General features: G+C 36.4%; 5 protein-coding genes and 1 long non-coding RNA gene across 8 annotated transcripts; 2 read left to right on the top strand and 4 right to left on the bottom strand.

Moving 5' to 3' along the window:
- Positions 1-58: 58 nt before the first annotated feature.
- On the top strand, positions 59-796 carry LOC117126443. 2 transcript variants are annotated; one of them, XR_004449014.1, is made up of 3 exons: positions 59-193; positions 299-370; positions 431-796. It is a non-coding gene; the product is annotated as an uncharacterized LOC117126443 (long non-coding RNA). The 2 variants fall into 2 exon arrangements; XR_004449013.1 differs by having other exon boundaries at positions 299-796.
- Positions 797-840: 44 nt separating this feature from the next.
- Positions 841-2,323, bottom strand: LOC103858547 (F-box protein At3g26010). The gene has a single exon (XM_009135930.3). The coding sequence runs from the start codon at positions 2,264-2,266 to the stop codon at positions 992-994; it is 1,275 nt and encodes a 424-aa protein (XP_009134178.1). The 5' UTR covers positions 2,267-2,323; the 3' UTR covers positions 841-991.
- Positions 2,262-7,278, bottom strand: LOC103858538 (alpha carbonic anhydrase 4). The gene is made up of 6 exons (XM_009135919.3): positions 5,945-7,278; positions 5,745-5,851; positions 5,556-5,658; positions 5,316-5,474; positions 3,743-3,796; positions 2,262-3,658 (listed from the first exon to the last, which is right to left on the bottom strand). Exons 1-6 carry the CDS (start codon positions 6,230-6,232, stop codon positions 3,584-3,586), a joined length of 786 nt encoding a protein of 261 aa, XP_009134167.1. The 5' UTR covers positions 6,233-7,278; the 3' UTR covers positions 2,262-3,583.
- Positions 7,279-7,539: 261 nt separating this feature from the next.
- LOC103858529 (transcription factor bHLH162) lies at positions 7,540-10,890 on the bottom strand. Its single transcript, XM_009135908.3, has 3 exons — positions 8,679-10,890; positions 8,213-8,578; positions 7,540-7,848 (listed from the first exon to the last, which is right to left on the bottom strand). Exons 1-3 carry the CDS (start codon positions 8,805-8,807, stop codon positions 7,774-7,776), a joined length of 570 nt encoding a protein of 189 aa, XP_009134156.1. The 5' UTR covers positions 8,808-10,890; the 3' UTR covers positions 7,540-7,773.
- A 241-nt stretch (positions 10,891-11,131) lies between these two features.
- Positions 11,132-15,301, bottom strand: LOC103858506 (LRR receptor-like serine/threonine-protein kinase GHR1). 2 transcript variants are annotated; one of them, XM_009135882.3, is made up of 5 exons: positions 15,086-15,301; positions 14,868-14,960; positions 13,644-14,755; positions 12,036-13,553; positions 11,132-11,955 (listed from the first exon to the last, which is right to left on the bottom strand). In XM_009135882.3, exons 3-5 carry the CDS (start codon positions 14,734-14,736, stop codon positions 11,366-11,368), a joined length of 3,201 nt encoding a protein of 1,066 aa, XP_009134130.1. In that variant the 5' UTR covers positions 14,737-14,755; positions 14,868-14,960; positions 15,086-15,301; the 3' UTR covers positions 11,132-11,365. The 2 variants fall into 2 exon arrangements, with proteins under 2 accessions (XP_009134130.1, XP_009134137.1); XM_009135889.3 differs by having other exon boundaries at positions 13,644-14,716.
- A 1,558-nt stretch (positions 15,302-16,859) lies between these two features.
- LOC103858496 (small RNA 2'-O-methyltransferase) lies at positions 16,860-21,245 on the top strand. Its single transcript, XM_009135869.3, has 10 exons — positions 16,860-17,402; positions 17,574-17,820; positions 17,894-17,998; positions 18,072-18,526; positions 18,612-18,884; positions 18,959-19,905; positions 19,996-20,150; positions 20,237-20,353; positions 20,491-20,610; positions 20,698-21,245. The coding sequence occupies exons 1-10, from the start codon at positions 17,272-17,274 to the stop codon at positions 21,118-21,120; spliced, it is 2,973 nt and encodes a 990-aa protein (XP_009134117.2). The 5' UTR covers positions 16,860-17,271; the 3' UTR covers positions 21,121-21,245.
- Positions 21,246-21,483: the final 238 nt, after the last annotated feature.

The raw sequence follows: 21,483 nt of genomic DNA, 5'->3' as shown, positions 1-21,483 counted from the left end.
AGCTAATGGATCCGACAGCGGAAGCTGGCAACCTAAGTGTGTGACACGTGTTGAAGTGATGGCACGTGTGTTGAAGTGAACAGTTTTGCCTCTTCAACGATTTGTTAATGGCCGCAATGAACCGTACCGTTTCGAGAAATGGTCTTATCCACTCAATATAATTGGATGATACGGAAATGTCCACATGTACACGGTAATGGGAGTAGAAAGATGGTTATTAAATTTGGATACCATAATTTTTAATTTAGAACCAATGGTGATAAATAAATTTATCTAACTTATTTAATTATTTTCACAGTTATCAATATGAAACTCGATTCATCTAACCGATTCTTCGGACCAATTAGTAATGTTGACGTACGTAACAAAGGTAATTTGATCCTTTTCTGTTAGTTTCCTCTTATCGTGAAGCTAAATGAATGTATATTAGATTTTGATCCATGTTTTAGATGCTGCACGGTCCAGCCTGCACCGAATCAAATGATCTCCCCTTTGCCCTCTCCTTCTACAGGGAGTCCCCAGTATGTTGTAGGTCCAAAAGGTCTCACTCAGCAAAGAACGTTCGCATATCTGAGAAGGACCCCTCGGTCGCTCTGTGCCTCCGGTTTTCTCGTCATTGCTGAGGAGATTTATTGAAGGGAGGCGTGGTTGGCTATGGTTAGAGGATTAGAAGTTTATTGATGTATCTACTATGTAAACGCATACTAGTTACTGATCTATCTAATAATGTATAAACTTTACTAAAGACTTTTACATAGTAGATATCTACGATGAATAAACCGATAGTGGTTTTGGTTTGATTTGTAACACACATTTCAACTTGGTTTGAGGAGAACTGTATACATGATAATACTCTTGTCAGAAACAAGAAACTAGGCACAAAATAAAACCGAAGACATGTTTTAAGTCCACATGGCTATATAAATAAACCCAAAGACAAGAGAAGAAAATATACTGAAAACACTGAATTTAAATGACAATATCGTTGCCTCTATTCCTCTTTCTCCTCTTGTTCAGTTAAGCAGCATGCAACGTAAGAAGGTAGTGAAGTTGTATATATCATCTCAACTTGGGGAGGACGAGGCACTGGTTCCATCCACCGTGGGAGCACGGATTGAAATAACCCGTTTAAAGCTCCATAGTTCCAATCTGATGCTCTTGAACTCCCTATCTCATCCATATACTCCTCAAAACCAGACAGGTTCATGTAAAAAACTCCATCATATTCTCTAGCTGGATCGATGAGTGTTTCCGTCCGCAAGTTACATGATACCAGCTTATCAAAAAAGTTACATGATACCAGATGATGAGGACTCTTTTGGTGCCACAGATAGACAATATCACTATCAAATGGATGCATCGCTATGGGTACAAAACTACCATTAATCTCACACAAGAGTTGCCAAGATTCATCGTTGTTCAATCTCCAAACCTTCAAAACAGTTCCTCTCTTTTGAACTAATGATTTCATATACATGACGAACCCTCCGGATGTAGTCAAGGCTCCGTCCACCCCACCGTTGTTGCTGTGATTGGAATGCTCCGGTAAATGTACAAACATGAATTGATCAGAATCGGAATAGAAATCGTGAGCTAAGACTACTCCAGGTACATGGAGAGTGACAAAATAAATAGTACCATTCAGATTCGTAGCCCTAGCACCGTATCCGGTGATTAGATGAGGGCATTGAAGAATCTTGGAAGTCCAAATCCCTGTCTCAGAGGAATACACAAACATATTTAAGGTATAGGAGGCATGATCATTCCTCATTACAGACGAAGCTATCCTAACCACTTTGAAACCCAAAACGACGCCGTCCTCGTCCACGCGAGTCACCAGACCAAGCATACCACAATAACCACATGGAAGCTGAGGGATCTTGACCCACTGTTGTAAAACTGGATTGCCCACATAGGAGCAATCATGATCATATCTTTCGATCAAAACCAATCCATTGGAAGAAGCCTTAAACTTAAAACCAAGAGGCACTGAGATGAATGAACCTAGAGACTTTGGAAGATCCCATGTCTTGCATCCATGGAACCCTATCAGTTTTTTTCCTCTGTGTGAACATAACGACCAAGAGGAAGAGGAGTCCTTATGTAGAGACACAAAGAGACGTCTGAAGTACACAGATTCGAGTGTTGCTTTCAGTGTTTTGCTAACGGATTTCAATCTAGAGATGCTTCTTAAGGGTAACCTCGCTAGAATCTCCGTCAGTATCGCATCTGGGAGGTGATGTATGGTGCTTGTTGCTGAATCCATTGGATGTTTGCGAATAGGGTTTTCTCTAGTTTTTTTTTCTGGGTTAGTTAAATGATTTTTTTTATATGAGCAATAAAAATAGTGACAAGGCCCGAAACAACCAATAAAAAAAATATAAACTCCATAAATTTTAATAAATATTATTATAATATAATTTACATGTTCTAAATTAGATTGATTTAGAATATGTTATAATTCGATAAACTAATGATTTTAAAAACTCTATATATATATATATATATATAATTCATTTAAATTTCTAACTAATAATTGATATTTCTAACGTTTATGTACACACTAAAAACATTGTATTATTTGTTTTTATTTACAAGAGAGTTTATTTTGAAATTCTTGTACAAATTTATAATATTTTGATACGAAAATAAAATTATATGAAAAAATTAATTATTATATAAATAATGAAACTTTTTTATATATTTTACATTAAACATATTTTAATTATGTAACTGTAAATTAATACTTATAGACATTAATAAATACTATTAAATAGAGATTATCCTCTTAATATTATTAATTTATATATTTATTAATAAATTAGTGTCATCTTAACATATATATATTTATTAACATCTCCACTTCCAGATCAATTGCCAACCTTCATTTTCTCAACCTAAATATGTTGAGAAATATCAAAATTAGTCAAGAATACAAACAGAATCATTATTGCAAGTTTAACCCCTATAATTTTCAGTAACATTAATATTTTCATATTCTTTTTTTTTTTAACTTAAATATTTTCATATTCTCTTGTAACGTTTTCCCTTTTAGTTCATTTTTTTTGGAAACCAATGAGTCTCAAAACCAACTGGTTTTAACAGAGTCCAGGGTTCAGGGATATTTTAAAAAAGGTACAAATTCGGTTAAGATGGACATAAATAAACAAGGGTCCCAATAAACAAAGCTTTAAAAGAGACGACCTCGAGGTTTCCCACATAGTTTGTTGTTTCCTATCGATCAAATGTTCTAAATGCGGTCTCTGCGATATAAGTAAAGGTAAATTATGTTATTATATCATGATGTAACTAAAGACAAGAAGATTCACTTACACTAGTGATCCCAAACTATGTATCAAACTCCGGACTCGCGCTTTTGTCATGATAGACCCTTTTTGACGTGAGATTATCTCAAATTCTTGGTAATATCTGAGTGTATGACTGAAATTAAACTACACAACTTTCGGTATTTTGTATTTCATATTTGCGACTTGAATCTTAATTCCGATAAAATTCCCAAAAAAGAAAAGCTCAAAACATAATATACGAAACGATACAATCTGGAGATTAATCCAATTACAACTCAAACATTTGTTTCGTATAGCCAAACCGATCTTCCATTTGTGTCTTGAATCGGTCTTGAATTTCTTTCAAACCCCTATTCAATTAATTAAATGATTAGTAATAGATTAAATTAATATCAACTGAGGAAATCAAATTAGCGATCATTCCAAGCACTTACATCATCAACGGCGTCTCTCAGAGCAGCAAGTTGCTCCATTGATACTGTATTCACCTACATTAATTACAAACACAATTTCATATTTAAAATTGAGTTATTTTTGGGTCCACCCCCTAGGGTGAACCTTTAGGTTCACCAACCAATAGGATTTCATTATTTCAAATTCGATATCTTTTAGAAAAGAAAACAAAATATTGTCAAGATATATTATGTTTTTAAAATAAAAAGGTTAAAAAAATTAGAAAAAAATAATAGTTAGAGAAAAACGAATTAAAAAAAAAAAATTTATCGTTGGCAGCAAAACACTATACCCTAAATCCTAATCCCTAAACCCTAAATCATAAACCCTATAAACCCTTGGGCAAACTCCAAACCCTTGGATAATTCACACTCTAAATCAAAAACACTGAATCTTAAAACCCTAAACCCTAAACCCTTGAGTGTTTAGTGTTTTTGATTTGAAGTTTAGGATTTATCCAAGGGTTTAAGGTTTACCCAATGGTTTAGGATTTAGGGTTTAGGGATTAGGGATTAGGATTTAGGGTTTAGTATTTTGCTGAGAATGTTAAAAATATATTTTTTTTAATTACTACTTTTTAATTTATTTATTTTAACCTTTTTATTTTAAAAATATAATATAACTATAGCTTGAGAAAATATTTTGTTTCCTTTTTTAAAAGATTTCTAATATAAAATCAAACAATTCTATTGGTTGGTGAACCTAGAGGTTCACCCTAGGGAGTGAACCCAAGAATAAGTCTTTAAAATTGACTTATTTTTGGGTTCACCCCCTAGGTGAACCTGTAGGTTCACCAACCAATAGGATTGTGTCATTTTAGATTCAGTATCTTTTAAAAAAAGAAACAAAATATTATCGAATTATATTATATTTTTAAAATAAAAATTGTATTAATCACAAAAAGAAGATTTTTTAATCGCAAAAAAAAAAGAATTTGTTTTTCAACAGTATTTTTAATGCTGCCAACAAATATTAAACCCTAAACCCTAAACTTTTAGGTAAACTCTAAACTCTTGAATAAATCATAAATCTTAAAGTTTAAGATTTGATCCAAGAGTTTCGGATTTATTCAAGGGTTTAGGGTTTACCTAAGGGTTTAGGATTTACCCAAGGATTTAGGGTTTACCCAAGGGTTTAGGGTTTAGGATTAGGATTTAGTGTTTTGTTGATTGTGTTAAAAATATTTTTTTTTAAATTCAAGAATTTAAAATTTATCAAAGGGTTTAGGGTTTACCAAAGGGTTTAGGGTTTAGATTTAGAGTTTAGTGTTTTGTTTATGGTATTAATTTTTTTTGAAATTTTTTTTTTTTGCAACTACTATTATTTTTATTTATTTATACTTTTTTAATTTTAAAAACGTAATATAATTTGACAATATTTTGTTTCCTTTTTTAAAAGATATCAGATTTGAAATAACTAAATCTTATTGGTTGGTGAACCGTAGGGAGTGAACCCAAATAACTCTTTAAAATTAGCAAACTATGCATTTGTAACGAATAAAAAAAGATTAGTATGTGTAGAAATCTATCTACAAACAACATTAAAAAAATATACCCTTTTGACGACGGTCCAAATAACACCTTCAGTGCATGGAGGAGCAGTGAGAGAACCGACGTATCTATAGAATTTGTCGGTATGAAACCCAATAATTCTTGGATCCACGATTCCTATTTCCTTCTCTTCTTTTCCCACTGTTTTTATTTCATTTTCTAGCTGCATTTAAAATAAAATATAAACGTAGAAAGGTTATGAAATACACGATCTTCATATATATAAAAGATACTGATATTATACCGTTGTGAGAAATTCATTAGGTCTCCCTAATTTATAAAGAACTGCAATCACTGCGGTTTGGCCCTCAGCACTCGTGTGAACCATGTGAAGCTCCATGTCATAACTGTAACACATTTACAAATATAAGTTAGTTCTTGTAACATTGTTACCCACTACTAGTTAATGAGACGAAGAGAAGAAAACACCAACCGAGTTCCATTAACGGTATGCTCAGACGGTGAATGCCAATGACATTGCACCAACTTAAACTCTGTACGATGTATCATCATTTTTCCAGTATCTCCTTTCCATGATACCTTTGTTTGTTTCATTACTATTATTAGAAACTAGCATGCATGTTTAATGTAATAATAATAATATAGTTAAGAAAATAACTTTAAAAGTCTAACCATAATGTCGTGTCCTCGGCTCAAAATTACAGCATCGGCTGGTTTGTGGTGTATTTTCCATGTTTCATCATGAGCACGACTAACTCTTGCGTTAGTGAGATCGATCGGAGATTGGAGTTTTCCGTTGTTACAAGGTTTCCATTGATGATCTAGTTTGCTCCATCCCTTTGGTCCATTCTCTGGATTTTGATCGTACGTGCAAGGTGTTTCAGCGACTGAAATGTTAGAGAAAGATAAATAAAGGGAGAACAACACGAAAAAGACAATTTGTTTTGTTTTCTGGTCCATTTTGTGTTCCTTTTGTTCTTTTGAGATTTTGATTTGGTTAATGCTTAAGATGTTCTTGAGTATGTTATAGACATTGAAGGGTTTAGAGATGACCAATTTATAAGGAGGCTTTGCGGGATTTGTTAGTTTATGGTTTTTACAGTTGCTGTGATTATTAGTTAATAATTTGGAGGAAAATGAAAAATTGAATGTTTAATGAAAAACAATAGAGAAGACAGTTCATTGGATACATTTGGTTAAGACTTTCTAATTTCGGGTTTAACAATAAATCAATGTGAACATTTCTTACAGAAATGACCTGTGAATATAATTAGTAATTCTATTACACTTGTGCATAAAATGACCTGGATAATAGAAATAGTAATGCTTAATTCTGAATTACACTCGGGCATAGGAGAATATATATGCGAACAAACAAAACTTAACTGTCAAACTATATATAAAGTTTATGTGGATAGTCAAGTAAAACATTTGTCTATGCCCTCCAAAATTTTAAAAATAATTTACATAAATATAATCTTCATATTTTTATAAACTTTTTTGTTAAAACTTTTGTTCATATAATCTCTAAAATTTCAGAGTCGGCTCAGATAAAGTTAAAGATATTAGTGCATATAAATCGTTAAAAATAAAATAACTAAGTACAAACAGCGATTTCGAAAAAGAACGAATCACGTAGAACGAATCAGTCATTCAGAATTATAAGACCATCTCCATTGGTTAGTCTAATGATTAATTTAATTGTAAATTTTATAATTTGTGAAGATTAGAATCCTTTGTAATTTGTCATGTTCAATGGTAGAATCTTTTTGAAGTTTTTAAGAGAAAAAGAGACAACAAAGAGAGAAAAAAACAAGGGAGAGAGAGACATACACACAAAAAGCCAATAAGGAAAAGACACTTTAGAGGTTTTTACCAATTCTAAAAACTCTATTTTAAGAACCTATCGTTAGCTTTTTGGTTTTTTTTTTTGGCTTTTTTTTAAGAACCCCTCTTTAAAAACTTCATTGGAGGTGCCCTATTATCAAGATCTAAATGTGTAGAACAATCACAAAAGGCTTTAATGATTTGAAGTATCAAGACATATCTACGATTTGAGTTTTCAAAGCTTTAGCAATTTCGAATTCATATCATTTTAGGTCCACAGGTATCGTGAGAATAGACCGTCGCAAGACAACATCACGAACAAGTATCGTTAAAAAAAACATCACGGACAAGTCATTGTACTGTAGCAAAGTACATAAGATGTGTGAAATTAATAGTTGATACTTTATATATTTTCAATATGTGTGAAATACAGAAAAATATATATCTTAAAAACAGAGAGATTACATAATTAGATACTTTTTTTTTTGCTCTTAAGTATCAATTTCAATTCCAATACATCATCTCTATAGATTTTAAAATGGCGTATTATGCTCACAACGAAACATTGCTTTCATAATAAAAGATAAAATCAAACAAAGAAAAAGTAAAACATAAGAAAAAAAATTGAAAAAGCTGCAAGGAGAGGGACGAAAGGGTACACATTAGAGAGAATATTAGTTGACTGTGTTCACAAGTTTCTTCAGACTCTCTGAAATTCTAGTCCCAGCTCCGTAATCACAATCTTCCACCTATACGTAAATTACGGTATAAATTAACAATTAGCAACAAAAAAAAAGATAGGACATCTATAGATAGTCATAGTACCAGGAATCAACTTATTAGATAGGATCAATGTATAGTTTCTTTGCATTTTAAGTGTATCTTTATTGATAAAGTATAAACATAATTAATATGCAAGTATATACGATTAATCGTTGTCTAAAGATTAAAAAAAACGTGTGTTTTTACCAAGTTGAATATTAGTTCAGTGACCAACTTTAATCATATTCCCACTGCGAGAATACAGTGTGGATTACACATATTTTAGCATAGTAGCAATAGCAAATTTTGATTTTTCTTAATCATCAGATCCAAAAAATTAATCTTAATTACCTTGCAATGAAGAGTGTGGAAGACGGCATCATCAACAATGGAGTACCCAGCATGAGTCATCTCAGCTCCTGCTTCCTCAGTGATAAGACGAGTGATCTCATGGAAGATAAACTTGTGTTCCATGCTTGTCACAAGAAAGATGTGAAGAACCGGACCGGTTTCTTGAATCTCGATTCTCGGCAACCTTCTTGGCATGGAGACGTCCACACTCGAAGACATCGATGAAGATCCAGTGGAATTCAATTTCTCGAAAGCTGCAGTCGCAAGAAGTTTCCTCTTCCTTTCTCTCTTTTTCTCCACGTTCACTTGTAGCTTCTTGATGTAGTTTGCAGCTTCATCTAGCTGATCAGGCAGTGCCAAAGACTCCTATATATATAACCATTAACAACAAAAAGGCTTTTATATACTAGACATGAAATCACATATTATATGTATGCATATGAGAGGACAAAGAAGACGAAGAAACCCTAGAAGTTTGAGGAAGAAGAGAGTTGAGTTCTGAGTAGAGATCTTTCATCTGAATCCTTCTATTTTTCTCAATAGTTTTGCGATCTACAGATCTTGATTGACTTGCGTTTAAATGGCTCTGATCCATATTTTTTTACACTCTTCTTCTTGGAGTGTTTCACATAGACTATGAGACTGAAATATTAACCACATGTATATATATAAAGGAAAGAGTTACTTGGTTTAAGTGACATATATATTGGTTCACCTAATGATAATTAATTTGTGCTAATAACAGTTTAGTGAAAAAGGGTTTGTAAAGGAAGGGTATCTATACCAAAAGGCAAAAGGTTGCATACAGATATAGAAAGATATAACGAAAGCAAGACAAAGTAAAAAGTATGGTCTTTAAATATAATTCTTGACTTACTATATTGTGATTCATATAGTTATATGATCGAGTTTGTTACTTTGGAAGTAAGAAGAGACCAACGTTAGCTTGTAATTAAGAGTATGAGTGGAATCTATTCATCGATAATTAGCTTTAAACAGAAAATTCATGAACTCTCAACATGGTATACTGAAAATTCCAATATTACTTCTAACTTTTGTTCTATTGAAGTGACTAAGGTCCCCCCAGTAAGTTGAGTGAATCATACTTACATTCGAGTGCTATAATTATTTATACTTGTATGAAATTTCCTATTTCTTTTGTTGTAACCAAAAAGTTCAGAACCTAAACCCATACATGATTTCTTCACGCTATAACTATAATAAATCTTCTATCTAAATACTATCATTGGAAAACACTTAAAATTGTTTTCTATATATGTATAAAGAAGATAAGATAAGGTTAATGAAATGAAGATTGGTGGGGATAATGTGGTCAACTTTTTCGCTAAGGCAATGCGTGGATGTTGCTGAACCACTCGAACATAATCAACACTGAGACATGCTTATAATCTTTAGTTCCCATCACCAATCAATTTGTAAACCAATCTTTATCAAGTTTTTATCTTTTATTATGTACACACTACACTGATAGTTTATGGTGGATGCGTATATCTTATGTAAGTATGACAATTTAGAGTACTAATAATGAGGATAAAAAAGAGAGGGAGTATTTAATTGTAGAGCCATTTTTTTGACAAAACTGTGAAAATTACAGATGATACAATTTCTGCAATTGTAAATCTTAAACTGAAAAATAGAAATTATCGAATCAGAAATGGTTTAGATTTTCTTTTCGTTGAACATCTTCAGATATGTTGGTTTTAATAACAAAAATCCAATACGCTTGACAAAATGTTTCTTGTCCTTTAGTTATTTTATTTCCACCAAAATCCAAAATACTTGTCAAATGCTGTGTTTAGTCGACATCAACAATGTAGTGCGATCGACATCAACAATCGATTTTTATTGATAGATCTTCCCACTCTAATATACAACCTTAAAATTAGCATATGGATTTTGACTTATAGGAGCCAAATACAAAAACATCTGATCTTGGGATAGCTATGGACGTGTAGGCCATAGATAGAAAGAAAGTGGTCGAATCACGTCTTCAACATGTGAAAATGTTTTAACGTATCATATTTCTCTACACGATGGATTTTCACACAGAATAACATAAGATCCGGCTTGCTCCTCAATTTTTAAATAATTAATATGCATCAATTGTTTGATCAATAAATCATCCTATAAATGAATAGAACATTTGATTCCAAAACAATAGTTGTTCAAACTCCATAGATCTCAGGGTTGTCCCTACTCAGTCCGTTTCAAAACACTCATGTTTTGGAAATTTCAACAAACTTTAAAAAGTATTTGCAATACAAATTTTAACTCACTTTATTACTTGGATTTATTCATTTTATTAGGATTTGCATTGTACTTAATTTATTTGGTACATGTATATACAAGAAGCATTCATTTTACAACATACTACAATCTTATGAAATGGATGAAGAAGTGTTTTAATTTTTTTTTTTTATTAATCCAGTTAACAGTCTGTAGAACCTATAACACAATGGTTTCAGAAAAAGAAAAGCTCAAGAATGTTCATACATCAAAACATCAAAGATAGCACTCTAGCAAAAGGCTTCACCTAATTGCTCAGGCTACAAATCTTCCTCAGCTTTTGAATCTAACCATTTCATCGACAGTACCAGTTTATCATCATCTTTTCACCATTCAGGCAAAACCTCAACGATTACCTTCTGCAACAGCTTCTGCTCAAATTCATCTATAAGTAGCACTTCAAGGTCTTTGATGTCCCCCCTCAAATCCAACAAGACACTGCATAGTCCACAGCACAACAGTAGTCCAAGATGGAATACAAATTCTAAATTTCCAATACAACGGTTTAATAGGCTATTTGATTTTGTTTAGTTTGTAATTTAACCGGTTTTGATCAAATACAACTTCCATGAACTTGACTCCAAGCCCAAGGTAACTGAACAGAGAACTAACTGGTAAACTAAAAATTTCATTCACTCATGAGACATGAGCAGATTTCAATTTTTTACAGCTAAAACGTTACAAAAAGAAAAAAAAAACTAACAGAAGCAGACACACAACACAAAACCTTAAACCAAGAACATGCTTCTTCAGAAACAAAAGCATATCACTTGACAAAGGAGAAACAAACTCCATTGGAACATCAACCTACAAAACATAAAAACAGGAGAGAAAAAAACATTCTTACTAAATCGAAGATAGGTCTTCATAAATGGTCTTGATACCAGGTCTCTCAGACACAGATCTTATACACCTCAAGGCAATCCCAAGAACTTCTTTCGTCCCTTTCTCTGTAACAGGATCACTTCCCATCTCCTGTGTCAGCACCGAGTCAAAGCATTCCGCACCACGACCTTCAGCAACACGCAACCTAACCCAATCCGTTAAATCAACACCACCTTCTTGTTCACCTGTGATCACATCTCCTGCACATCTCCCTGTTAGGATCTCAAGAAGTATCACACCAAATGCGTAGACATCTGATTTAAACGAAGGCAACGGTTTCCTCGAAGCAGCTAGCTCAGGAGCTCGGTAACCGAGGATGCCTGCGTCTACAATCTGTTCCACTGTGCCTGCTTGTGTCATGAGACGGTGGAGGCAGTAATCTGCTACACGCGCGTTTAGCTCTGCTCCGTCTAAGAGTATGTTCGTTGCCTTGAGGTTACCATGTGGGACAGCTCTGTCGAAATGGAGGTAGTTAAGACCACGTGCCACATCAACCGCAACTTTTAGCCGTTGGATCCAAGCTAGAGGAGGACCTTTCCTCCCTGGTCGATCTGAAATCAAACAAGAACAGTAAGCTTGATGGACAAAACCGATGATATTTGATAGAGAGAGAGAAAGAGTCAAGTGTTACCGTAAAGGAAGCTGGCAAGGCTTCCAGGAGATATATAATCTGAAAGAATAAGCTTCTCATGTTGCGTAGGACCCCAATAGTATCCTCGGAGAGTCACAACATTAGGATGTCTAATGTTTGCAAACTTCTTCACTTCTTTAGCAAACTCCTTTCTCTGCTTTGCAACGCCTTCTCTTAGCCACTTCACGGTTAGAAACACTCCGTTATCAAGCGTTGCTCTGTAAGAAGTCCCGTGGCTACTTCTTCCCAGGACTTCAGCTGGTGCCCTAGACAACTCCTCTGGAGTCAGTTTGATAGAATCATCCAGAAACTGCAGCTCTCCCACGAGTCTGTCCGGTGACCTAACATCAAGCCGTGCTAGCTGCTGATCAGCTGGGAATGAATCTCCTGAGCCAGGTGACGACCATGACAAGTTACTCGTCTTTGAAGGAGAGAAGCCCGTTGCAACAGCTACTAGCTTTTCATCTGGAGATGATGAGCCTTTTCTTGAAGCGGCGAGATCCTCAGCAGAGATAACCATACCACCTCCACTGCCTGAGGGGACTGTCCTATTAATATCTTTACCTGTGACACCACCACGCTCTTGCTGTCTTCTTGATTTGCAGATGCAGAATAGGAGGATAGCCACAAGGATGAGGATTACAAGAGCAACGGCGCAGGAAACTATTATCACAACCTTAATAAGTAAGTTCCTTGGCTTCCTCTTGGAACCTTCTGATTCACTTGATGCATTTGAACCAGCAGGTAAGATCAGCTTGTTGTTTCCAGGATAGAAGGAAGATGGTGGGAAGTTCCTCAGATTCTCTGGCACAGTCCCTGATAGATCGTTGTACGAAACATTAAAGGCCATAAGACTTGTAGATAAGTTGCTGGGGAGTGGTCCAGTGAAATGATTTTGGGACACCTCTAATGAGCTTAGAGAGACCATGTCATTCATGGAGTTTGGCAAAGATCCAGACAAACTATTTGCTGCGAGATTCAGCACTTGGAGACTGGTCAAAGCTCCCAAAACACCAGGAAGATTACCATCAAACCGGTTGTGGGAGAGGTCAAGAAGACGGATTCTGGAACCAGAAGAAGGCAGGAGGGGTCCTATGTTACCTACCATGCCATTGTTTTGAAGGTGGATTTCTTCCAAAGTGGGCATGGATAGTAATGCACTTGGGAGTGGCCCTTCCAAGCTGTTGGAACTTATATCGAGAACACGGAGTTTTGGATAATGGGTTGGGATCCGTTCTGGAAGTGAGCCTGTGAGCTTGTTGAAGGAAAGGTTAAGATGATTTGCTCGGAGAAGCTGAGGTGTGACATCTGGAAACGACCCAGTGAAACGGTTCTGGCTGAGATCAAGATACTCAACATTCTCCCATTTTGACCATCTTGTCAAGTTTCCTTCAAACTGGTTGTTTGAGAGATCAAGCAAGACGCAGCTTCCAGTCAAGAGAGGAAGCTCTCCTGTGAGTGAATTTGAAGACAGATCAAGGCTGTGAAGAGTTGTTGACATGATATCGCTTACAGCCCCTGCAACACAAACAAAAAGAGTTAGATTTTTAGTTTTCTTGGTGCCACCATTAACATATAACAATCCCCACTCTCTAGCTAAGAGCATACCTGAGAGATTGTTGCCACTTAAATCCAACGTCGCTAAAAGCAAAGAGTCACCTTTCAACAAGTTATTGGGAAGTGAACCTGAGAATCTGTTGTTGCTAAGCTTGAGCACTTGAAGATCATAGACATAATTAAAACCAGGCAACTCTCCGGATAACTCGTTGTAGCTAAGATCCAAGACTTTCAAGTTCTGAAACAACTGAAACCCACTAGTCAATGAACCTTCAAGCTGATTGTGGCTGAGGTTTAAGTGATTGATGCTCTCAGAAACACCAGGCACCAGCTTCCCAGACGTTGTCACCAATCTGTTCCCACTCAAATCCACATAGCTCGCATTCGTTAAAATGAAAAACTCTCCGTCAAGATTACCATCAAACGAGTTACCATGCAAGTCAAGCACTTGAAGACTCGAAATCAACTCAAAGCCCCTCGGAATCTTCCCGGTAAATCCGTTAGAAGAGAGATTCAAGTACAGCAGCTCGTTCAGCCTTGTCAGGGACTTTGGCAAAGGTCCAGATAAGGAGTTACGACTCATATCCAAAGACTGGAGCGAAACCAACTCACCCATAGACTCCGGAACCTCACCAGAGAAGTTGTTACCAGCTAAAGAAAGATTCTTCAAGCTCACTGATCCACCAAACTCTCTAGGCAGTGAAGAAGAGAAGAGGTTATCAGACAAATCCAGGAACTGGAGGCTTTTGAAACTGCCTAGGCTACTTGGTAAGACACCAGAGATGGAGTTGTTGGCCATGGAGAGTTTGACAAGCATCGTCAAGTTGGAGAACAAACTGAAATCAGCATCTGCAGACAAACCCAAGTTGTCCAAAACAACAGCAGCTACATTACCACCGTTGCAGACGATACCGTTCCAGGAAGAAGGACAGCCGTTGAAGTCGATGGACTCATCGTTCCAGGAGTTGAGGACAAACCCTGTAGGGTCGTGTTTGATTCCTTTCTTGAACTCAAGCAATGCCATGATGTCCTGTGAAGGAAGCTGGCCCATCGCAGACAGAACAAACATGGACAGAAGTAGTAACAAAATCCTCATCCTTGACTTCAAAAAGGTTCCCTCAAAGCTACAATTTTCACAGAACATTCATGGAACACAAGTCAATCTGACAGAAAAGTTAATGAACCAAAGTTAGAATCCATCAAAGTTACGAGCGAAAGTTTCAATCTTTGCGCAAAAACAAAAACATCAATACACAGAATGAAGAAAAATCTCACCTTTGAAGGAACAACCTTCTGAAGAAACCCCAATCAAACGAAATGCAAGAAGCAAAGAGAGAAGAGACAAGCTTGAACCGAAGGGAATCTCAGCTGGAAAGAAACATTAAATGGAACAGATGAGCTAATTTAATTCAATGTTGGGTGGTCCCATTCGAAGATCTACCCTAACCTCAAAGCAAAGAGAGAAGATAAAAAGGAAGGATTTTTATCTTTACCGGAATGAAAATGCCGACAGAGTTGAGGAAGAAGAAAGACAAAAACTTTGAAGCAGAATCGTCTTGTTTCTTTAGCTCATGCACTACTGCTACTGAGTTCTTTTTTTTTTTTTTTGGATTTGGTTCTCAACACAGTAGAGTGAACCAGTGAGACACTTTTTGTGGGTCACACTTTGAATGTCACTGTAGTTGATTTAAGAAGAACCAAACAAAGAAGGCTAAAACAAAAGCAAAGATGGGAAAAAACGAGAACGACAAGGACTCCGTAAAGAGGGTAAATGGTATTAATTTTTTATATTTTTGTTGGGTTCACGAGAAAGACATAATAGTTTGCTTTTTTTTCCATAGTCTTTTCAGAAGTAAAAGGCTAAAGAGTAGCGGGAGAAATATTCGGTCTTTCTTTTTTTATTATTATTATTCACTGTTTTAGTGAGCTAGTCACAGATGTGCCTAAGCGGCTAAGCATACTATATAGAACACTTTAAAAAAAATTACACATAGAACATACAACTTGGCACATTATCTATAAAGATCAAAGCACAATGTTGGAGGTTGGAGGTCGCGAAAATGCTTAGTTAGCCGCTAGACCAATGCTTGAGTCAATGGCCAGAACTTCCTTCCATCTACTATGGTGGTTCAGCAAATGGATCTGTAAGCTCACTGCTAAAACCTTGTTTCAATAACCTTTTGTACACGTACGTCAACAATTCTTAAGGATGAATCTTTTATTAGATGTAGCCTGAGAAACTCTTGGAAGATAAGTTTGTTGTGAACAAAATGAAGTCTAATGAAAACAACCTTAAACTCTCTTTCATGAATGTCGTCATGCACACATCTCCATCAAAGTTGTTTTTTTTTTCTTTCTTTCTTGCAGTTACATGAAGAAACTTCTACAATAACAAAATGAGGTTAGAGGCAACCGTTACAATGACCTTGCAAAATAATATGCATCCAAAGGTTTATTTGTACATTTAGAATATTGACTCTCATTGCCAAGAGATAAAAAAAAACTTGGACGGTTGTTATGTTTAATATACGATTTGAAATGTAAATTCGTTTGGTTGACATCTTTAGTTTAAAAACGACCGATTGACCATTGAGCCTAAAGTCAAAAGTTTTTTTAACTTTCTCTGACTTGAACAAGACCCTTAAAAGCAGTTTCTGTTTATGCATATGACTTTATATTGGCACTATTAATGTTTTAAGTTGTTTCCATTATAGTTTCTTTCATCTGGCCATCCTCTGGGACTAAAGCAATGGATCCACTTATTGAATCAGCTGTTACTCAGATGACTGTGGGTGTTTCTTTTATGTTTCTTTCAATACTTCACTCTGTACTGCTTCTGAAGCTTTGATTCTGGCTGTTTGCCTCCGATACTGCTAGTACCCGCTACCTCCTATCAATTAATGCAGGTCACCAGATAATGAGTAGAACTTCCATCTACTGTGGGTGGTGGTTCAGGAAATGGATATTGTAAGCTCACCGCTAGACCTTGTTTCCATAATCTTTTTATATATGTGTCTCTGCAATTCCTAAAGGATGAATCTCTACAATCATTATTACATGACATGTTCCTTTCTCAAACCTAGGCTGCAACGATTTGTAACAAGTTGGCAGTGGCTGTGAGTATGCTCGGTACTTCAGAAGTTTAGTTCTTGCATGGTCAGTCACTTGAAATATATCAGCCAGTACTCTAACAGAAGTGTTAAGACTCTTAACTTCATTATGTGTCCAAAGGATTTTTCTTGGCAATGAGAGAGTTAACAATATAAATGTACAAAGAATTTTTCTTTGTGTTTTCAGACACTTTCTACAATGACCTTGCAAATTAATATGCATTCAAAGGTTTCTTTGTACATTTAGATTGTTGACTCTCTCATTGCCAAGAGATAAAAAAATCTTGAACGATTGTGACGTTAATGCACAATTTGAAATGTAATTGGTTTGATTGACCCATTGAGCTCAAAGTCAAAGTTTTAAAAAAAATAAAATAAAAATTTCTCTGACATGAACAAGACTACTCACTCAATCAATAGTTTCCTTTTTCTGTGTTCATCATACTCAATTCGAGATTTGCTAGTTTCCTCAAATTACACAATACTCCATTTACTACAATCTTCAAAATCGGAAATTAATAAATAAATAAAAATTCAGGAACAGAAAATACCAAAAACGACAACGTCTAATGAACAAAACCACCCTTGTCTCCTCTACATTTGAAAACCCCTCTACTCGTCTCTGTTTCTTTCTGCTCTTTCTCGCTCAAACGACGGTTTTGTCTCGACAAAAGCCATTTCGTTGGCTGAACACTCGAAGGTACGTAGTTGATTCTAGCTTTGCTTTTAGCCATTACATCTCATCGAATCTTTTTGTCATTTTCATTTTATATCTCTCCTAGAAACCCTAATTGGTGGAAGGTAGGTAGATGCACTGTTTGTTGCCATCTTTCTTGATTTTTGTTCACGAATATGTTCTTGTTTGTCTCAGTGATCAAAGAAGCTACATCTACTTTGTAATGGTGGGTGGGGAGAAGCAGAGTCTTTCTCCAAAGGAGATTATACATCACAAGTTTGGTGTCAAAGCAAGTTACAGAATTGAGCAAGTTCATGTCTCTTCTCAGAGTACTTGTCTCTATCGATGCCACTTGCAGCTACCAGATTTTTCCGTTGTATCAAATGTCTTCAAGAGGAAGAAAGATGCTGAACTATCAGCTGCTGAATTGGCTCTGGAGAAGGTATGCTTTTGGTACCTACCACCTCTCTTCTGTATTTTGATTTTTGTTTTCTTAACTTCATTTAATGTTGCAGCTAGGCATTCACCCTCAGGGTGATGATGATGATGATGATGATATAACTGTGGAACAAGCTTGGGATGATATAGTTGAACGCATTAAGTATATATTCTCTGATGAGGTTAGTTCAGTAGTCTTATACAGATGACTTTATATTTGGCATTATTAATGTTTTAAGTTGTTTGCCATTACAGTTTCTTTCATCTGATCATCATCCTCTTGGAAGCCACCTTAGAGGAACGTTGCTAAGGGATGGTGAACGTCGTGGTTCACTTCCTCTTTCCGTCATCGCTGCATTTGATGCAAAGATTAACAGTCGCTGTAAAGTGATTAATCCTTCTGTTGATAAAGATCCTATCTTGGCCATGTCCTATGTCTTGAAGGCTGCTGCAAAGCTATCAGACTATATTGTCGCATCTCCGCATGTAGCTGCACTCCGAAGGAAAAATCCATACCCTCCAGCAGTTGTAGAAGCACTGGCTACTCATGGAGAAAGCATAAAAGTTGAGGCTGTGTATATACAATGTGCCACTAGCGGCGAAGAGGTTGTTGATCCGATCACACTTGATATCTCATCAGGCCGGTACTACTTGGATATCATTGCTGAAAAGCTTGGTTTGAAGGATAGCAGCCAACTGATTATATCCAGGTGGTTATATTATTATTAACTAATGGAGCCTTCTCGGTATTAAAGCTGAATATGTACTAACTTTTTGTTTTTTTTTTAACTACAGGACTTTTGGTAAAACTCCCTCTGGCTATGAATGTAGAGTATACTCTGCCATTCCTAAGCTGAATCCTTCCGATAAATCATCGAAAGCGTATGGAAAACGACCAGTTGATGATGAAGAAGATCAATCATCACGTTTTAAAAACCCCTGGAATGCTAAAGCAAGTTCTGCTTGTGGTCAAGATATTCACGGTGATGCCATAGTGGCAGCTCTTGGTTACTCATGGAGGTCCAATGATCTTGAACATGACGATGTAACCTTGAAGTCATTTTACAGGTCTCTCTACGACTACTACTACTACCAGACTTGTTTAGTTGTTATCTTATCATGTTTTTTTTCGGCTTCTGTAGGATATGTTGCGGTATGTCACCCAATGGCATCTACAAATTCTCCAGACAAGCACTAATTGCTGCAACATTACCCTTTTCATTCACTACAAAGTCTAGTTGGAGAGGTCCACTCCCCAAGGAGATGCTCTCCATCTTCTGCCGCCAGCAACAACTAGCCGAGCCTGTCTTCACTATATCTACTTCTCCTGTGAAGCCACTCTCAGAAACATTAAGATCCTTGAAGAAGTTGAAAGACTCAGAGTCAAACGATAGCAACAATCAGTGTGTGAACGAGTACGCAGGATCAGATGATTCCTTCAATCATTATAACAGCAAGGACGAAGAGGAGCTACCAGTGTTAGAGAGTGGTTATAAATGCGGAGTGAAGATTCTCTCAAAGTCTCTGCAGGACTTGGTTTTAGACTGCTCACCAAGGAACTTCTACGAGAAGGAGAGCTACGCTATTCAAAACGCTGCGTTAAAGGCCTTGACATGGTTTGGCAGCTTGTTCGATGACCTGGATGCTGACCCGGAACAGCCACGCTGCTATACGAAGGGGCACATGAACTGGATGTTTACTCGGAATATTATGATCAAAGGGAAGTTTCCAAGTAGTAAAAGATATGAAGAGGCTGCGTATGATGAGTCAAAGACCATGGATATGGATCGCAAACCAAAGCGTGTTCAAACTATACCAAATGGTTCCTTGGTTAGCATATCTTATTCTGTGTGTGTGGAGGTAGAAGCTGACTTTTGGGGGAGGAGCGGTAAATGTTTGAGAGAACTCATTGAAAGCAATGAAGAGATTGAGTTCGAGGTAGGGGTTGGATCCATGAATCCACATCTTGAATCAGTCGTTACTCAGATGTCTGTGGGGCAGTATGCTTGCTTTGTAACTAATATGCCTGCGGAAGGGTTGGTTTTGGCTGATGCCAATGATACTGCGAGAACTCGTTCGCTCTTATCAAGTAATGGTTCATAGACTTTTAAAATAAGAAATTCTAGCGAACCTAATAGGAGTTGTGATGATTTGTTGTTTTGGTTTTTAAAATGCACAGAACTCGCAGCAGGTTTGGAGTATAGTGTGCATTTGTTGGGAGTGAAAGGGCCGACAGAGAAACGAGTGGAATCAGTTTTTTTCAAGCCTCCACTTTGGAAACAGCGTGTGGGATATGCAGTGAAACTTATAAAAGAATCATCAGCTTCTACATTGGTCTTGATTCTTATTTTATCATTACTGTGGTTTTATTCTGTTTAGGACGCGTTTTTTGAATGTTCCAGCCTCTATACTTGTTGCAGGTTGAGTTTGGATGTGGATCTGGAAGTTTACTAGAGTCTTTACTTGAGGTTCCAACTTCACTTCAAACCATTGTCGGCGTTGACATCTCACAGAAGGCTCTTGACCGTGCTGCTAAGGTATGTGAAATCACACAGCAATATAGGCTGATGAGTCTAATGCAATCTAATAACTTGATATTTGTTTCATCGAAAATGCATTTACATAAATCCTGGGCTGTGTAAGAGATGGTTGAAGGAAAGATTGTTTATTTCAGATGCTAGACTCAAAGTTAAACAAGGGAGCTTGCAACCTCAAAACTATTAGACTCTATGATGGTTCTATCCTCGAGTTTGATTCCAGGCTGCATGGCATAGACATCGCCACTTGCTTAGAGGTCCCCTCCTGTTTTCAACATTTCTAATATGTCAAAACGTTTGTTTATTATTGTTCATCAAGAGATCTTGTCTTTTGATATCTGTAGGTCATTGAGCACATGGAGGAAGATGAAGCCTTTCAATTTGGGAAAACAGTTCTTACCTTGTTTCGCCCCAAGCTTCTGATTGTCTCCACACCAAACTACGAGTACAACAAAATTCTTCACAAGTCTTCTCTATATCACTCAAAAGACAGATCCATGTCACAGCGGTCGAAGTTCAGGAGCCATGACCACAAGTTCGAATGGACGAGGGCACAGTTTAGCCACTGGGCATCTAAACTCGCCAAAAGCCATAACTACAGCGTTGAGTTCAGCGGTGTTGGAGGGTCTGGTGATGTTGATCCAGGGTTTGCTTCTCAGATTGCTGTTTTCAAACAGAAGTCTTTCACTGAAGTGAAAAAGGTCTCAATGCAGCCTTACAAACTCATATGGGAGTGGACAAGAGCAGAGGGAGACAATAAGAACTAGTCTTTGTAGATTAGTTACTTGTGCTAGTTCAGTTTAAAGTCTCCATCTTTCTTCCTTATCATATACTCTTGTTCTTGTTTTTGAATCATGTAACCTACTTAAGTTTTTAAATTTCGTTTACCCTAGTTTCCGACCATTTTGGTGCATTTCACAACGTGTGTAATGACCATAAACACCTTGCTTTCTTCCAAACTTCACATTTGAAAATCCCCCAAGCCACTACCTTTTCTCTCTTTGCTGCTCAATTTCGCTGAAACTAGTTTCTACGTTTGCCATTTTCGCTGAACCCTCAGAGGTAACGTTTCTGTTCATAACATTAGATTCGTTTCTACTTAAGTTTTCACATATATGAAATCCCATTCA

This window comes from Brassica rapa, chromosome A01, assembly GCF_000309985.2.
Source record: "Brassica rapa cultivar Chiifu-401-42 chromosome A01, CAAS_Brap_v3.01, whole genome shotgun sequence".
NCBI lineage: Eukaryota > Viridiplantae > Streptophyta > Magnoliopsida > Brassicales > Brassicaceae > Brassica > Brassica rapa.
The sequence above is the reverse complement of the archived record's forward strand: the minus strand, read 5'-3'. Positions and strand labels throughout refer to the sequence as shown.

Excerpts from the sequence above, each read along its gene's own strand:
- LOC103858538 (XM_009135919.3), bottom strand. The coding sequence starts at position 6,232 with ATGGACCAGAAAACAAAACAAATTGTCTTTTTCGTGTTGTTCTCCCTT. Across the intron at positions 5,475-5,555 it reads CTAATGAATTTCTCACAACG|CTAGAAAATGAAATAAAAAC; the intron begins GTATAATATCAG and ends TTTTAAATGCAG. Across the intron at positions 3,797-5,315 it reads TTTGGACCGTCGTCAAAAGG|GTGAATACAGTATCAATGGA; the intron begins GTATATTTTTTT and ends TAATTAATGTAG.
- LOC103858506 (XM_009135882.3), bottom strand. The coding sequence starts at position 14,736 with ATGTTCTGTGAAAATTGTAGCTTTGAGGGAACCTTTTTGAAGTCAAGG. Across the intron at positions 13,554-13,643 it reads AAGTGGCAACAATCTCTCAG|GGGCTGTAAGCGATATCATG; the intron begins GTATGCTCTTAG and ends TTTGTGTTGCAG. Across the intron at positions 11,956-12,035 it reads CCTTGCCAGCTTCCTTTACG|ATCGACCAGGGAGGAAAGGT; the intron begins GTAACACTTGAC and ends GTTTGATTTCAG.
- LOC103858496 (XM_009135869.3), top strand. The coding sequence starts at position 17,272 with ATGAACAAAACCACCCTTGTCTCCTCTACATTTGAAAACCCCTCTACT. Across the intron at positions 17,999-18,071 it reads AGTATATATTCTCTGATGAG|TTTCTTTCATCTGATCATCA; the intron begins GTTAGTTCAGTA and ends TTGCCATTACAG. Across the intron at positions 20,151-20,236 it reads AATCATCAGCTTCTACATTG|GTTGAGTTTGGATGTGGATC; the intron begins GTCTTGATTCTT and ends TACTTGTTGCAG.
- LOC103858547 (XM_009135930.3), bottom strand. The coding sequence starts at position 2,266 with ATGGATTCAGCAACAAGCACCATACATCACCTCCCAGATGCGATACTG.
- LOC103858529 (XM_009135908.3), bottom strand. The coding sequence starts at position 8,807 with ATGGATCAGAGCCATTTAAACGCAAGTCAATCAAGATCTGTAGATCGC. Across the intron at positions 8,579-8,678 it reads TTCTTCCTCAAACTTCTAGG|GAGTCTTTGGCACTGCCTGA; the intron begins GTTTCTTCGTCT and ends TTATATATATAG. Across the intron at positions 7,849-8,212 it reads TCCACACTCTTCATTGCAAG|GTGGAAGATTGTGATTACGG; the intron begins GTAATTAAGATT and ends ATTTACGTATAG.